The following is a 16,975-nucleotide window of genomic DNA, read 5'->3' as shown; positions in this document are numbered from 1 at the left end:
TAGTACCTTATTAAATTAAATTTATTCATTATTTATAATTATTCATATTATTATTCGTGTAAATAATTTTAATAATATTAAACAATGTGTATGCCAATTATTATTGTATAACGTGGGTCAGGTTAATCCTACTGTAAAAAAATAATACTTACTTCAAAAAAATGTGTAATTTCACTATTATTGATCACTTTTCTGTATAGCATTATCTTAAAGTAAAACTGGGTTAGAGCGAGATCCAATATTTAAAGCATCCCTTTTTTACGTATGAGACAAGATCCGATCCGATCAGCCGGACTAAAATGGTCGCTTTGGCGACCATTTTAGTCCGGCTGATCGGATTTCATATTATGAATATAATATGATTCATTTTTTTTTATCGTTATATGGTCACTCTGCATGCAATTCATGTCTATACTCCACTCGGGCTAACTTGTCGCCAGCGGTCATTGACCCCCTGTCAAAAACCTGCCACTTTCCATATAAACCGCGATTGACAATGAAATGTCAGATATTGTCAATCGTGGTTTTATATGGAAAATGACAAGTTTTCGACAGGGAGTCAATGACCGCTAGCGACAAGTGAGCCCGAGTGGAGTATAGTAATTCGTACTAATTTGACATTCGTCAGTTTGACACTATTGATTGAGAGGAATTGCTAAATGTGACCATTTTGGCCCTCGATGATCATTATAATATAAAATTAAAAGACTTACAAAATTGAAATATCCGAAAGCGTCACGTTTTTGACATTATATTACTTTTATGTATTGCCGCGTCACGCCTTCTCTTGTCAATTTTTGGTAACCTGACCATAAAAGCTTGATTCTTGTTCATAAAGATGTAAATCATACAGGCGTTTACATTCAGCCACTGCCGCTGCTCGTCGCGCTGCCGCCAATATTTCCCTGAAAACTGCTGTGGCAGTTACGACGCGAGTGATTGTTTACACTCAGCCCTCTACATGCCGCTTCGAGCGTCGACAGCGGCATGAAGAGTGGCAGCGTGAGTGACTATTTACATTCTCGCGCTGCCCACTTCCCTGCCCAACAGGGCTGAACATAAACGTCACACCAGATCTGGGGATTAACCTGGCCTGCGAGATACGAATTGTAATCAAAAGCTGTTCAGTAAAGTGAGATAGATATAGTTTAGCGTCGTCTAGCTTGTGTGTGGGTAGCTTTTGTAGTGGTACGCCCACATGATAACGTGGAGAGTGGTAGAAAAAGAAAAGATAGCTCGATCGCTTTGTCTCTTTTCTGAGAGTAGGTAAGGTACGTTCAGCAAGTTGATTTATAGTCTATTCTTTGTTTTTTTTAAACTTTGATATTTATAAGTTGCTATTGTAATTTCTGCGACGCTAGCGCCATATTGTATCGGAACTTTTATAATTAATTTGATGGTACCTACCTATTTGTAACTAACTTAGTAAATAGGAGATTTTAATATTATGTTCTTCTGTGTAAATTTTTCAATATTTCTCTTCCATTCTCCATGTGTAGCAAGTTAGAAGCTAGAATTGTAGTTTATTACTTACAAACGAATTTGCTTTTACAATTATTATTAAGTATTATTAACCACAGTATTTATTCAATGTATATTTTTTAGTATTTAATAACAAAAAATATAATATGTATCGCACTTATTTTTACTTATATTTTCTGTATACGCATATTATCAGTAATTGCACTATTTTATTTTAAAGCTGCTATAAAATTTGTCAATATTATATTCTTTAAAATGTATATTACAAAAAATGTTGTTAAATAATAATTAAAATCTCTATTTATTCGAATTGTTATTTAAAAAGTTGTAGAGCTCGACAAGGCTTTAAATGAACGTGGCGAGAAAAAGAACTAACGCTGCTAATCTTTTTTTAGTAAGGGAGTTTCTTAATACAAGCCCAATCTTTTGCACATTTAATATTAATTTATAGTCTTTGGGTCTCTCAGATTTGCTGGGCTGTGTAATAAAAGTTAGACCGCAGTACGCGACACTACGCGGGAACGACACGACGCGACACTTCGTGTTCCATGGAACTGACGTTTTACAAACGTCTTTTTTCTTCTTTTATATTTCTATGGTACGTGAAATGTCGTGTGACGTGTCGTGTCGGTTAAGTGCGATCTCGCTATTGCGGCCACAGCCCGACGACGTACGAAAAGGTAATTAAATTCAAATTCAATGTCCAGTGTATGATTTTGTTTTGGTAACATTATGTTCGTCTGTGATTTAAATAATAATGTTAGAAAATTATAAATGGCTTTTGAAATTGTGTTTGTTTTTTTATACTTAACTCTTTATTAAATTTAGTACACGTAAGAGCGAGACGCTGCTCCGGACTGGTGCCGTCCGCGTCTGGACTGTGGACTCAATGTTTTTATACTAGAGTGACTAGAGTTGGGACGTAATCTCTGTTCTTCGATGACTTAGTTGCAACTTGCAACGCAAGGCTGCGACTTACTTGGATCATATTCTAATTATTACTTTCAGTCAATGATAAATAATAAAAATGCCCTCCGGCTCACCTCCTAGACGTCAGGACTTTTAGTATGTTTTGTCCCTGATCACCCTGAATAAGTTCCAGCAGAAATCGCGTAGGATCCTGCTCGCGCTCTTTTGAGTCATTACTCATTCCTTAACCGGACTATATTGTTACCTAGGTGAAATTGTTAGAAACAGTAGTGACAATTTAGTTTAAGAAAATGAAGATAATTGTTTGGTTAAATTATATTTTGTAATATATTTCATGATGTACGGTAAGTATTAAAGATGAAGTTTTAATACTCCGACAAAAACATGCAAGAGTTTTCGTCAAAAACAAAACACAATGAAATGTATTGCAAAATAAAATTTAAGTAAACAACAACAATAAACTTATTCTTGAAATGAGTTATCCTAACTAAAATATAATATTATTATAATCAAGTATCAAAACTAAAATTCCGACTATAGACAAGATTGCCATACGTAGATTTTTGAATTTGCCGCCTTTTTTCAGTCTCATCTTTTGCTAGCCAGACTCTACTAGCGAATGGTGCAATAATACAGGGTGTTTTATTTTTCCTAAGTAATAAAAAAAAAACATCCTTCATTATTGCACCAATGTAGGATATTAACCACATAATTAACCAATATTCGTGCACAAGTGTAGGAAAGTGATGCAATATCCAGAAACGTGCTATTTTATATTCCCTCCGATTTCCGAAACTCCATCGTTGCTCCATCGAAATAGAAAACGATGCTGAATATTGTTTTCCCGCCATAATATAGGTACTCAACAAATAGCCGAAGTGCTATAATAAGAAAAAAAAATTTTTTGAAGTTTCGAACTCCGTTGAGGTGATACCTAATAGCGGCTCTACAAGATGGGCCAGCGCTGGGCGATCGAATAGCGCATGCGATGGCCATGCAATGGTCGCAACGCCTCTACATGATGGCCGTATTCAGGCCTTGTACCATGAAACTGTTTTGAGACTCAAATAATCGAACGAAAATGCTGCGTCCTACTCTAACAAACGTGAAATGACGTTGTTAGAGCAGGACGCAGCATTCTCGTCCGATTGTTTGAGTCTCAAAACAGTTTCGTAGTAGGCCTACAGTTGTGACCTAAACGTCGTTAAAGATGGACGTGTAAGCATTAGCCATTGCGGCAATGCGAAACGTGCATTTTTAATAATTTATGACTTCACCAGATGACCCGGTGAACTTCGTATCACCTCCTATGAACCTTCCCCCAATATGAACCTTCTCTTGAATTCTAGGAATAATTATTTCGAGACTAAAATTAAAATAATGGTTTATGGGAGTGATGGTGATGACAATGATGAATGTAATAATAGCATATTAATATGCTTTCCGTTCTTAAAACAACGCCGATACTCCCAAACTTGTATGTTTGAAAAGTCAGGATTTATGTATATAATGTAAAAGCTATAATAATCTTTGTAAAGTTTCATTAAAATCCATTCAGTAGTTTTTGAGTAAAAGAGTAACAAACATCCATACATACATACATACTTTCGCCTTTATCATAATATTATTATAGATTCATTCATTATGAGATCACGTACTCGTCATTTAGAAATAAATTCGTAAATTGTAATACGAATTACGACGTCCTCACTCGACCGCGGTCAGGCACCGACTGTCGTATCGCCAACGTGTAGAGGCGTACCGCCATCGCTGGGCCATCATCCTTTGATGCGCAGCCGAAAAACCGACACCGCCGCCATTCCACGGCCAGCGCTGGCGCCATGGCCATCCTACGCCACTACGTCCTCCCCACGCTGGCCCATCGTGATGGCCCACTACGCTGGCCGATCGTGTAGAGCCGCAATAATTTGTTTTCTGTGGTTTCGAAACAAAGAAGAAGTAAACTTTATTTACTCAATGTTTTTGTTGTGATCACGTTTTGTGGATATTTTGGCGAAACAGTAACACTAAGATAAATAGTTAAAAGTTTGTTAAAAGTATGGAAGTGAATACACCACATAACGAAAGTTATTGGTTTGTTGTGAGAGAAGATCAAAATAATGTTGTATTGAGTAGGTTCAGTGGTAACAATTTTGCCATCCAAAGTCCTCAAAGTAAGTTGAGTTTTTACTTTTTGAATAGGTACGGTACCAGCCAACAAAGTCGCTTATCATATCTTTTCAGTTCCAGGCCCCGAAGCTCGATATATCTTAGAGCCTTCCGTGAATCAACAGTATACCCCAGTTAGCATACCGTCAGAGGACGTTCCCAAAACATACGCTAAAGAGAGCACAGCTAATAAAGATGGGGAGAACTTCTGGGATAGAAACAAAGTCAAACTGTTCCTCAGTCTGTGTCTTAACGACAGTTTCAGAGATGAAACAAAGAGCAGACCGCTCTGGAACGAAATCGCCCTGCACATTGGTACAACGCCAGAGGAGTGCGATAAAAAATACCGAAACCTTCGACGCACTTTCCTGAGATTACTAAAAAAGAAGAGATTAGGAAAAGGTATAAAGTGGGTGCACTACCACGCTTGCGAGGAGGTGTTCAAAGACTGTAAAACGATGTCGCCCGCCATCTTAGAGCCGTGGGAGGACTCCAAGATACGACGGCTCTTAACTCTGTATATTGAAAACATCAACAGGTTCCGAAGCTCAGAGTGGCTACAGAAAGATGTGTGGAAGGAAATAGCGATTCAACTCCACACTACAGAGTACAACTGTTACCATAAATTCAAAAACTTGAAAAGAACATACTTCAATTATGTCGAGAAAGGGAATGAATCTGGAAAGATAAAGTGGCCGTACCACCACTATTTTGAAAGAATATTTTACAACTACCAACCTGGCGAGAAGCCCTGGAGTAGAAACAAGGTGAAGGTGCTCATTTCTGCATACACAGAAATAGCTGAGAAGTTCAAGAGCACTAAATACCAGAAGAAGGAGCTCTGGAAGGAGGTGGCGAGAAAGGTCGGGGAACCTGCCGGCAGCTGTGACAAGAAGTTCAGGAACCTCAAACAGACGTACCTCAGATTGAGACGTAAAGCCATCTCCGGACGATGCATCACAAAATGGCGGTACTACAATGACTTTGTAAATTTATATGAAAACGAGCATTCTGCACTAAATATACCAACAGATGAGGTATTTAAGCCTGTCGAAGAAGATTATGTCAAACACCTGCTCAGGTTTTACATAGAAAACAAGAAGAAATTTAGGGACCCACTAGTGAAAAAGAAAAACTTGTGGAAACAGATAGCTCCTAAAATAGGTTACTCCCCCGAAGAGTGTGACAAGAAGTTTCGGAATTTAAAACATACCTACCTAAGATTGGCAGAGAAAAAATCTGCAACAGGCAAAGCCGTCACTTGGCCCTACTTCTCCGATTTTGAAGAAATTTATGGTGAACCGAACTCAGCCCGAATGCAAGTCAAGCAGGAGTGTAATGTTGACAATGCAATGCTCTCAGAAATAAGGAATATAGTCCACACTGCAACTGACAGTAACGATAGAGATAAGTTTGATAAATTAGTAAAAGCTGTTGAAGAGTCTAACAACATACAACGGGAAAGAAATAGAATATTACAATTAATGTTGGATCGAATGCCAAATTAAGTATGAGGAATCTTATTTTATTTTGAGAATATAATTTTAAGTAAAATGTGTCGTTTTATTTTAATATAATTCCTGGAATTGCTATAATGCTTCAACTCATAAATCTGGATGAAAACAGGCTCCCACACATATATCTGCGAATTTTTTATGCATCGCAAACATCGGCAGAAAAAAATACAAAATTACAGATGTACTTTGTGAAGTGATGCGAATTATTAGTTGTGTGCGAACCTTCGATCACTTAGGCTGGTTTTATAGTAGAGCGTTTCGCAGCGCCGTTGGAGCGCCGCGCGTTCGAATATGTATGGGGGTAGTAGTTGCGTTTTAAAGTCCGCGCGCTTGAGCAGCGCCGTTCGTCCATACGTTTGTTACAGCTTCGAACGCGCGCGCTCCAACGGCGCTGCGAAACGCTCTACTATAAAACCAGCCTTAGTGATCGAAGGTGCGAACAGCTGCAGACTGCAGCTGTCTCTTGACAAGCAGGTGCAGCCATTACACCCATGAATGCTACAGTTATTCGCCATTTTTTTCTTATTTGAATTTTAAATTTGGCACAACAGCATATTACTTTCTTTGACAATGTCTTCAACATGCTTCAACAGATCTATTTGAACTCCCACTGGCCACAGGGGCAGGTCCTTCGCGTCATAATATAACGTGACGTAATTTCAGCATGGTGTGTCATCTATAATCCGATTTTAGGTCTTGTGTGTTTAGACCACAAAGTTAATATACAGCTATATTAACTTTATGGTTAGACTTTAGACAACGTAGTGATTATATTTTAGACGTCTTTCTTGATTCGGCGCGCGCGTTTACAGAACGGAGAGCATCGGAGAAGATTTTATACTAGTGCATAAATGCTCGAACCTTGCAAATCACGCGTCCTCGAGGATACGCATTACGCGGGAATCCTTTATCGCACTTAGTGTAATAATTTTAAAGTATATTTTCAAGTGCGTTATATTGAAACACTTGAAAATAATCTGCTGCACTCCGTTCTGTCTTTCCTGATTCGGCTAATCGGCGCGCGCTTATTGCGCAAGGGTTAGGCAGGGGGCAGACTTATTTCGTTGTCTCATCTATTAGAGAAGTTAGGGAAAATAAAAGCAGTTCAGAATGTTTAGAAATGTTTTATTATTACCGTCCTTATGTTTTAATGTATATGTACAAACAAACTATAATAGTTTTTCATTCTGAAAAGAGAAATCGTTAGCAATTTTATGTAAATCTGCGGATTCCATTACAAATCGTTTCTTATCTTACACCCATTACGCTTAACTTAAAAATACGCGCGAATCCGACGTCGCACGCTATACCACAGTAAGGAATGAAAATATGAGTACAAAAAAAAAGTGTAAGAAATCACGCTTATAAATAATCCAAAAATAGGATCAAATTATACGACCGACAACAGCATTCACCGAAACACACACGCGTCCGCACCTCGCTCGCTCTCACACTAACCTATGTTACCGCACTAGGACGGCGCCGGCCCCCGCGGGACTTCAACAGAACTGGTATGATCCGGGCTACGGCATGAGGGGATGAAGTAAGTCAGTCTTTAGCGGGATCGTGAGGGCGGGGGCGCGGCGCGCGGGGGGGAGGGGGGAGCGCTCACTTCTTGGCGTTCTTCTTGGGCGAGGGTTGCTTGCCTTTAGCGTTGTTGGACATTTTCGCCTTCTTGCCCTTGGGTTCGCCTTCCTCATCGTCTTCGTCCTGTAATCAATTTACAATCTCGTTACTTCACAATGATATAATGATTTCAGTAGTTAGTCGTCAAACAATAATTCTGTAGACGCGACGTGATACAGCACAGACAAAATTTAAAAAATCGATAAAATTAATGTACCATTGTATTTTTTTGTGTGTATGCTCATTCACATAAAACAGAGTATAGAATCGCGTCGCGCCTGCAATTATTGTGCTAAGGATACTCTCGACGGAACCGACCCTAGACAAAACCGGCATGCACTCCCGTACCACAGAGACAAATACCGACATTGAGTACTCTTGTGATATAAATATCTGTTGACACAAGTATGTACAGCACAGTAAACAACAAGACTATCAGAAGGTAAAGGGTCTGAATGAGTACAGAAAACCAACAGCCAATCATAAATGTTGCGTCAATTTACAAGCTATGGTAGGAACAGCTAAAAATACATAACCAAAATATTATATTCTACCAAACACAATCCTCTATCGGTGTATGTATAGAAAATACAATACAATTTACACTTATATCCGTAATTTTTTACTTCCTTATTATATTAGCTGTTCTAATCATCTCAAGCTGGTATTTTATTGACGGCATAAAAATTTGTGTATCGAGGGCACAGTTTTACCAAAATATGATATTTCTTTAAATCATAATTTTGCAGAATTGGCCCTCTTTGGCCCTTTTCCCTCTGTTAGACGTGTACAAGATATTAGTTGAAGGTTTTCAGTACCTCATTCGTCTTGCGCTTTCCCGCAGATCCTTTCCTTTTATTCTCATCTTCCTGTAAATTCAGTTTACAGTCAATAAGTTAATAAATGCATTCTAAAGACCATTCACATGTACATAGTTTAAACTGCACAGTGACTTTTCCTCATGATATAATCCTACTAACCCAAATATTGAAGTTCCTAATGATAAAGAATTAATTCTTTTGAAAAGAGATTTTCAGCTATAATAGTTTGTCTTCAGTAACAGCATATAATTTGTCAGAGGTGATTGGTAAGATAGTTTGGGTGGCTATCCAGTCAATAAAACGCCTGCAGACGACGGGCACCTACCGACGACACGCGTCGACGGTAACCAGTGTCAAAAAAAAAATGTTAAATAAAAAATCCCAGCGCCAGCTGTCGAAGCGTGCCGTTCGTCTGTAAGAAGCCTTATATCAATGAAAAAATAACCAAGTTACTCTGTGTCGAAATACTGAATGTCCCTTTCCAAACATTCATGCCCATTTTGATGAAATTCTCTTAACATGCATTATATTTGCCCGCTCATCTAACTGACCTTGAACTGGGAGTCATCTCCCTCCTCCTCGTCAAGCATCTCCTCCTCCATCTCTTCCATGTCTTCGAACTCCTCCACCAGCGCTCCGAGCAGGTGCTGGCCGATTAAGTGCACCGGTCCGGAGCCCTGGAATACAAACATCACTCATAACTACATTGTGGGACATTGTAATGTGTTATGTGCTATGGACAGTGGTGTGTGAACTCAGACAAATGCCTCAAAGCAATCATTAAAAAGGTGATCATCTTCAAAACGAAGTCAATCTCCCAATCAAAATAAATGGTTGTTTGTATCATCATTGAAAACGCTGAGTATTTTAACAATTTTATAAGTATTTTATTTAAATCGGCAAAACAAGTATTTTTCAAGTTTAGTTATACAAAAGTGTAATCTAATAATCTGTTACTCCTTTGTTAGTTTTTACTAAACAATAGCATGAATGAACAACAGTGTTGGACTGTGGACTGGTATTTTCGCTAGTTACAAATTAAGTGGCAATTCCAAAAATATCTGCTAAAGTTAATGATTGAGTTATTAAAGTGAAATGTCTGGTTTTCAGTAGAAACTGATTACATGAAACTGAAGGTAATTATAGAAATTGACAATTTATATAAATTTAAGATAAAATTCCTAATCAAAAAAAGTTTTTACACAGTTAAAGAATATTTAAATGAAATTCAATGATAATGAATAAAGTATTGTCCTGTAATGTTCAATTCCATTTTTAATGTATTCCAATTTGTATGTTAATTAATATCAATGTTACACATTTGCTTGAGAATCAATGAATATTTAAATATTTTGGCTGTTAATTTAGAGGATCCTATTTATTGTAATATTTGCATGCCATTAAAACGGCAAAACATGTACTGTTTTCGCAAACTTGTAACATCTTCTTATCATGTTTTGTGCAAATAAAGATATTGAATTGAAAATTGAATTATTTTAACATGCCACAGACCAAAAATAGCAAAACGTCACTACACATTACTTAATTCTATATAATTTTATTTATTTATGATTTCCTAGCCGATAGTTCAAGCTACAGTTGTCCTTTTATGTTTGTTGCTTGTTATATTAAGCTTGTTTGCTATTTAGACAAAAGACCTCCTCCGGGACTTGCCAGCTTTCCCCGTTCCTCCTCTTGTAATAATTATACTGTATACTAATTAATTACCTGGATAAGTGTGAAGGTGACAGGAGCATCAGGAAATTCAATGTCAAGGCGCGCTTGCCTCGTCTCTCCCACTTTCAGTATGGCCACTGGAATCTTGATGGAGTCTTGTAGACACATGGTCTCCACCTTCAAAACACTTTGTGTTAATCGGATGCATTGTATGTTTAAATAATTGCTAAATTAGGAAGTAGTCAGACAAATGCCTCGAAAGTCATCACTGTATGACTAAGTGTGTTAAAACAACACACAAAATCATCAAGGAAAATGGTAAAATTATCATCATTCTAGTAAGTATAAGGTGCTAAACTATAAAAATATTATTTTATTTAAAAAAAAATGTCATAACTAAGATTTTTTAATAATCAACCTTGACTTACACTAAGATAAGTACCATCTTAATATAGCATGATCACTACATATTATTATAAAACATAGTCGCTTTTTCTCCCTCATGTCCTTTGTTCCCTTTAATCTTCAAAACTACGCAACGGATTTTGATGCGGTTTTCTTTAATAGATAGTGATTAAAGAGGAAGGTTTTTAAGTATAATAACATTCATTAAATAGTGTAGAAATATTGTTATTTTTGGGGTGTCTAATGTGATGTCGTAAATAATTAAAATAATTTCTCTGCTTACATAGCAAACACAGATCCCTACGAGATTTATCAAAATAATGTACTAAGTATTGTACACTATAAAAATGTCTAAGAAAACTCCACGATGGTATATTATGTCTATCTCTTACAGATATCCCACAATAACATTTTTTATATATATTATATGGCCCTTTACAGCATATGATTTAAATGAATATTTATGAAGATATCATTACAGATCCTAAAATTGCGGGATGTAGCTTTAACGGCGGTACCTACCAATGTGGGCCAAGAGTAGTAATGAATATTATAATTAAAAACTCCTGAATCGATTTTAATTATTTTTCAGTGAGTGACATGGGCTGGCAATATATTTTATACCCGTGCGAAGCCGGGGCAGGTCTCTAGTATTACTATCAAGGGTTGGACTGAAGGAAACGGGGCACTTTGAAAAAAAAGACTTAATTTTAACCTAGTTATAACCACCCTTTTTGAATATACCAATCGATGGCCTTGGCGCCTCCTGCCAAGGGAAAAAAAAAGCTCAGAAAAACTTTTCTCAAAAATCAACCCCTGTCTCTTTCTAAACTCCTGGGCTCCATCGACTTTTTCCCATAGTGCCCCGTTTCCTTCAGGCCAACCCTATCAAGTCTAAAATCAAAATAAAAGAATTGCAGTAACAAACTAGATTCCTCAAATTATTTGTTAACTAAATATAAACTTTTGCATCATGGTATACAACACTGTACAATTTCTAAGTTCTATTGTATGGAAGTACTCTCAGAAGTTTTCACAAACCAAACAGTACAGTAATAAATAGTTTAATAAACAAGAACCAACTTTAACCTTCAAAAGGTAAACTTGTGGCTCGGTATGGTGTACAGTTGCAGAAATATCCGGTGCGCCGCTTTTCGACCTTCCCACTTAGCAATAAGGTTCGGTTCACAAAATGCTACACAGTTACAAATTACAATGATAGTTTACCTGTACGACGTTGAGTTCGTCGGGTTTGGCGTCCGGGCCGAGCAGAGCTTGGCGAATTAACAGTTTATTACTGCGGGGGTACTCCGCTTTCGCCTCTGGGTCCCATGTTTCCGACTGATGTGAAGATGAGAGGGTTACACCTGGAACGTTCGAAGTCAGCCGTCAAACACAAGGATCCACGTTCCACCTGCCTCCTCGAGGTAACAATGAGTCATAAAACGATATCACACGTGCAAGTCGGCATTTAAACGGTCACTCGACGCCCAGCACAAGGACGCCATACTTTTGAATTCCGCGCCCGACTCTGCCCGCTGCCGCCTATCACGAGCGGCTTACGCGACATACCGAGTAATAAAATCAATAAATTATTATAGCATCAACGTGATAGCACTCGTAGTGATGATAAAGGACTACAGGCAGATTAATTAGTTACTCGAAATAGGTGCAACCTAGAAATGGCGGCAAGTAGGTGTAAAACCAAAATCCAAACAATACAAAGTTTTACCGGTAGCAGTCTCAGGCGCATTGGATCACCGCAAAAACACGCAATTGAAAAGTAAAATGCTAAATTTATCACTGTGAATTCGCAAATCCATTGTGAAATAAAATGGCGAAGTAGCCGGGAGCCAAACACTCCAAACATTTGAGGCGTCGTTTTCGTAGCAAATTACACGTTTAAATCCATAAATACAATGAATATTATACACGACATATATTAAAGATCGGTACAAACCATAGAAATATTCGTCAGACATTGTGATTTCACTAATTTATTGAGATTTTTGCGACACGTTCACGTGCGATGCCGGCACACACAAATCTGAAACAGGGTTGTCAGATTCAAAAGAAGTAAAAAAAGTGTTTGACAGCTAGAAATTTATAGCAACACTGATTTTTAAAAATACTCAAAAAAATCAAATTAATATTATTAATAAGACGAATATAATCATTAAATTTTAACTTCTAAATGATTGCTAACTATAAATAACGATACTTTAGATTTTAGACCCTTTCTATCCACAGCAGACAGAAAAAATCGGCCAAGTTCCAGTTGGATTCGCACTCGAAAGTCGAAGTGTTCCGTTGACCGTTTCAAAATTCAAATCAATATGTTACGCTCAAAGACCGAAATCGCTCAATGAGCGAAAAATGGCTCACAACGCGTTGTGGTCACAGTGAAACAACCACGACGCGAAATTCGCGTCGTGGCTGTTTCACTTTTTTTTCACTTTTTCGTGTTATTGTTTATTGTTGTTGTTTTTTTTTTTAATATAAGGTAATCTGATCTTAATAAATTATAAAAATTTAGCTTTATTTTTATTTATATAATTTAAATATAATACTACTAGTTGATGCCCGCAACTACGTTGCGCCAGACATACAGTAATATTAGCTAGTACGTATAGTATGGAATTATGGATATTTTATAAATAATAATGATAAATACGTTATGCATATATAATAATAATGATAAATACGTGATCTAGTAAAAGAAAAAATATTTTGTAGTACGCGTGGTAATTCAATCATAATCTTCCTTATAATGTAGAAATATCCAGATTAAAAAATGGTTTCAAAAGAGTTATCAGATCAAAATTTTTAATTAATGCGTTTGGCGTTCCTCAGGGAAGTATCCTAGGCCCTTTTCTGTTTTTACTTTATATCAATGACCTTCCCAATGCTATTGATCATAAAACAGTATTATTCGCTGATGACACAACTTTGGCAATTAAATGTAAAAATAATCAATTATTTCAAAACTTAGTAAAAAACATACTTGACAAAATATTAAAATGGCTTGAAAACAATAACTTAAAAGTAAATCTAAATAAGACAAAAATTATACAATTCGGACACTCTAAGACACAAAAAATTAACCTTGACATACAATATAATAATACAAACATTGACATGGTAAATAACACAAAATTTTTAGGACTAATAATTGATGATCGCTGCGACTGGAAATTACACGTAGAACATGTTTGTAGTAAATTGGAAAAATTTGTCTACGCAATAAAAAAATTACGAATTTTGGTATCGGTTGAAGCAGCTCTAAATGCCTACCATGCTTATGTATCCTCTGTACTTTCATACGGTCTATTATTGTGGGGCAACTCAGTTGAAGTTGAAAGAGCTTTTAGAGTACAAAAAAATGCGTTAGAGCAATATGTGGAGCGTGGTCACTGGATAGCTGTAAACCATTATTTGAAAAATTTCACATTTTACCTTTACCTTGTATGTACTTAAGAGATATTAATGTGTTTGTGAAACAGCATCCAGAATACTTTATACTAAGTGCAAATGCAAATGGAAGAACCGCCCCACCAAGAAATAAATTTAAATTATATATGCCCCAGTGCAGGCTTGATATTTTTAAACGAAATGTATACATTAATGCCATCAAAATATATAATAAATTGCCAAATCATTTTAAAGACCTTAATAACCTAGTTTTCAAAAGAGAAATTACAAAGTGGTTTGCAGAGAAAAGTTTTTATAGTATCCAAGAATATATGAATTATAATTGAATTTATTACTGTAATTTTGACATTATTTTGAATTCTAATGGATAATTATAATTGAATTTATTACTGTAATTTTGACATTATTTTGACTTCTAATGGATAATTATAATTGAATTTATTACTGTAATTTTGACATTTTGCTACTTATTTTTTATGAATTTTACTTATTTTTACTTCTAATGGATATTTTAATGCTAATTTAATAATTACGAACTTCGTTTTGTAATCGATTCTAATTTTGTAATTCTATAAATTAATTTTCAATATTATATTAAATGTTTACTTTGACTTTTGCACGCCACCTGGATGGCAGAATGTTTAGAACAGTATTTTTAATTTGAAGACCTATGTAATGCACTACATTCTTGCAATAAATATATTTCATTTCATTATTTCATTTCATTTCATACCTATGGACGATTAATCAATCAAGAACAAATCAAAAAAAAAACGAATAGCATATCAGCTACGACACGAATTTCGCGTTATGGTCTTTTTGTGATTGCCAGAACGCGTCGTGGCCGTTTTTATTAGAGCCACGACGCGAATTTCGCATCGTGGCTGTTTCACTGTGACCACAACGCGTTGTGAGCCATTTTTTCGCTCATTGAGCGATTTCGGTATTTGAGCGTAACAAATATTATAAAGAAAAAAGGAATGACACTACGATGTTGCCACTTTTTAATTTTTTCACTTTCTTGTCCAAATTTGCCAAGTTTGGCACTGACATTTACCTATTTGTATTTGTGCAAAGTTTTAACCACGGAATATATAATGGCGGCTCTCGACATAGGTGAACGCGTTGGCCAACGCGTCTGCAGACGCGTTGGCCAACGCGTTCGCCTATGTCGAGAGCCGCCATAACACTACAGGAAAGGGCATATGGGCGTGGCCCGCGTGCCATAGTTATGTCCAGCTGGACATAACTTCACTCGCACGCAAAAGAAAATTCGTGAGTACGGATTTAAACCTTACGTTAGTTGACGTAAGGTGTAAAATTGCGTAATCGACAACTTCAAGTCTTATCATATTTAGCTGTCAAGCGCCATCTAGCGTTGAATAACTGAACTCTGTAGTCAGACCCGGTATTGCTAAATTTAAATTCTTCTTTATTTCAAAAGGGTTAGAGTTGTTTTTTCGACATTGTAATTAAAAAAGAAATCTCTTTATGATAGGTTATTTCTTTTATGTGCGTAAAATGTTATTGTGTGAGTTTGGCGACAGCAGTTTCAATGAAACTTACTTGCTATGGCCCTTCCTTTAGTCTTTAAGATATGTAAAGAAAGGGTGGAACTTATTTCTGCTTACGACAATCGTTTTATTTATTCGAGTCTATTTTTCACAATACAATAATAATAACAGTTGCTAGGATACATTGGAATAATAGACAATAGTTCAAAACTATATATGCTACCTTCTTAACATTCCCTCTCCTCTGAAGCAACTGTTCATTATTTGTATATTCCAGCTAGCTTACACAGCTCGGAAAGCCTCGGCTTGAATAGCGGCTTAGTCAAAAAGTCTGCTAGTTCATCATTGTATCAACCTTCTCAACTCTTATTTCCTTTTCTAGGACACACTGCCTTATGAAGAAATGTCTCAGCTTTATATGCTTTGTACGCTGGTGCGTTTCATAAGGTGGATCATAAGCCAATCTTATGGCGGATTCGTTATCTATGTACAGTGGCGTGCTCTCTACCAGAGTGTTAGCCTGCATAAATTTGACGATCCGTCTAAGCCAAATAATCTCTCTGGCGGCTTCGCTAGATGCTATTATTTCTGCCTCTGTAGACGATATAGCGACAGTAGTCTGACGTTTACTTTGCCATCCTATAGCACCATTGGAGTTAAGGCAAATTATGCCGCTGGTGGAGCGTCCAGTCGATTGATCACCACCATGATCAGCATCACTGTAGCATTCTATGCCTTGGCCCGCAGTGGAAGACTTGTACGTGATACCGTACTCTATGGTGCCTTTAACATAGCGTAGGATTCGCTTTACTCTCGCTACGTCTTCTGGTGTAGGGCTATCTAGCTTACGTGACACTATACCAACCGCATAGGCAATACCTGGTCTAGTGCCAACCATCAATTATGAGAGTGCTCCAACTACTTGTCTGTATGGAAAGTCATGATAATCATTTTGATCTTTTGAACCTGGCACGCTGTCTTTTACGATCGGGGTTACTGCGGCTTTGCAATCCTGCATTCCAAACCGTTGTAAAAGCTTCTTTGCGTAACTTTTCTGATCAACTTTGATTGAGCCATCTTATTTCCGGTTTATTTCTAAACCTAAGAAATAGGAACCGTTACTCGTCGTGATTTTGATTCTTTGCCGCATTTCGTTCAGAAACACCTCAGTTTCTATTGAACTCGCTGACGCTATTAATTCATCATCAACGTATAACGCTATCAGTAGCTTTCTCTTTCTCTCTCCTCTTCTAAACAAGCAGGGGTCGCTCTGACTCTGTTTGAAACCAAGTTTGAGGATGTGTTCAGTAATGGTGGAATTCCAGCATCGCGGAGCTTGTTTAAGTCCATAAAGGCTCCGTTTAAGTTTGCAAACCTTACCATCATTGTTTGAGTATCCTTC

General features: G+C 36.9%; 2 protein-coding genes across 3 annotated transcripts; one reads left to right on the top strand and one right to left on the bottom strand.

The window, feature by feature from the left end:
• Positions 1-4,252: 4,252 nt before the first annotated feature.
• On the top strand, positions 4,253-6,110 carry LOC121737901. Its single transcript, XM_042129634.1, has 2 exons — positions 4,253-4,586; positions 4,657-6,110. Exons 1-2 carry the CDS (start codon positions 4,472-4,474, stop codon positions 6,087-6,089), a joined length of 1,548 nt encoding a protein of 515 aa, XP_041985568.1. The 5' UTR covers positions 4,253-4,471; the 3' UTR covers positions 6,090-6,110.
• A 1,096-nt stretch (positions 6,111-7,206) lies between these two features.
• Positions 7,207-12,700, bottom strand: LOC121737902 (nucleoplasmin-like protein). Of its 2 annotated transcripts, XM_042129635.1 has the most exons (6): positions 12,588-12,700; positions 11,855-11,994; positions 10,274-10,399; positions 9,097-9,222; positions 8,543-8,593; positions 7,207-7,808 (listed from the first exon to the last, which is right to left on the bottom strand). In XM_042129635.1, exons 1-6 carry the CDS (start codon positions 12,607-12,609, stop codon positions 7,707-7,709), a joined length of 567 nt encoding a protein of 188 aa, XP_041985569.1. In that variant the 5' UTR covers positions 12,610-12,700; the 3' UTR covers positions 7,207-7,706. The 2 variants fall into 2 exon arrangements, with proteins under 2 accessions (XP_041985569.1, XP_041985570.1); XM_042129636.1 differs by lacking the exon at positions 8,543-8,593 and having other exon boundaries at positions 12,588-12,690.
• Positions 12,701-16,975: the final 4,275 nt, after the last annotated feature.

The sequence above is a fragment of the Aricia agestis genome, chromosome 21, assembly GCF_905147365.1.
Source record: "Aricia agestis chromosome 21, ilAriAges1.1, whole genome shotgun sequence".
Taxonomy (NCBI): domain Eukaryota; kingdom Metazoa; phylum Arthropoda; class Insecta; order Lepidoptera; family Lycaenidae; genus Aricia; species Aricia agestis.
The sequence above is the reverse complement of the archived record's forward strand: the minus strand, read 5'-3'. Positions and strand labels throughout refer to the sequence as shown.

Coding starts and splice junctions, on each gene's coding strand:
- LOC121737901 (XM_042129634.1), top strand. CDS start 4,472: ATGGAAGTGAATACACCACATAACGAAAGTTATTGGTTTGTTGTGAGA. Junction 4,587..4,656: donor TGCCATCCAAAGTCCTCAAA/GTAAGTTGAGTT, acceptor ATATCTTTTCAG/TTCCAGGCCCCGAAGCTCGA.
- LOC121737902 (XM_042129635.1), bottom strand. CDS start 12,609: ATGTCTGACGAATATTTCTATG. Junction 10,400..11,854: donor ACGAACTCAACGTCGTACAG/GTAAACTATCAT, acceptor AGTGTTTTGAAG/GTGGAGACCATGTGTCTACA. Junction 9,223..10,273: donor TCACCTTCACACTTATCCAG/GTAATTAATTAG, acceptor TTTGTATTCCAG/GGCTCCGGACCGGTGCACTT.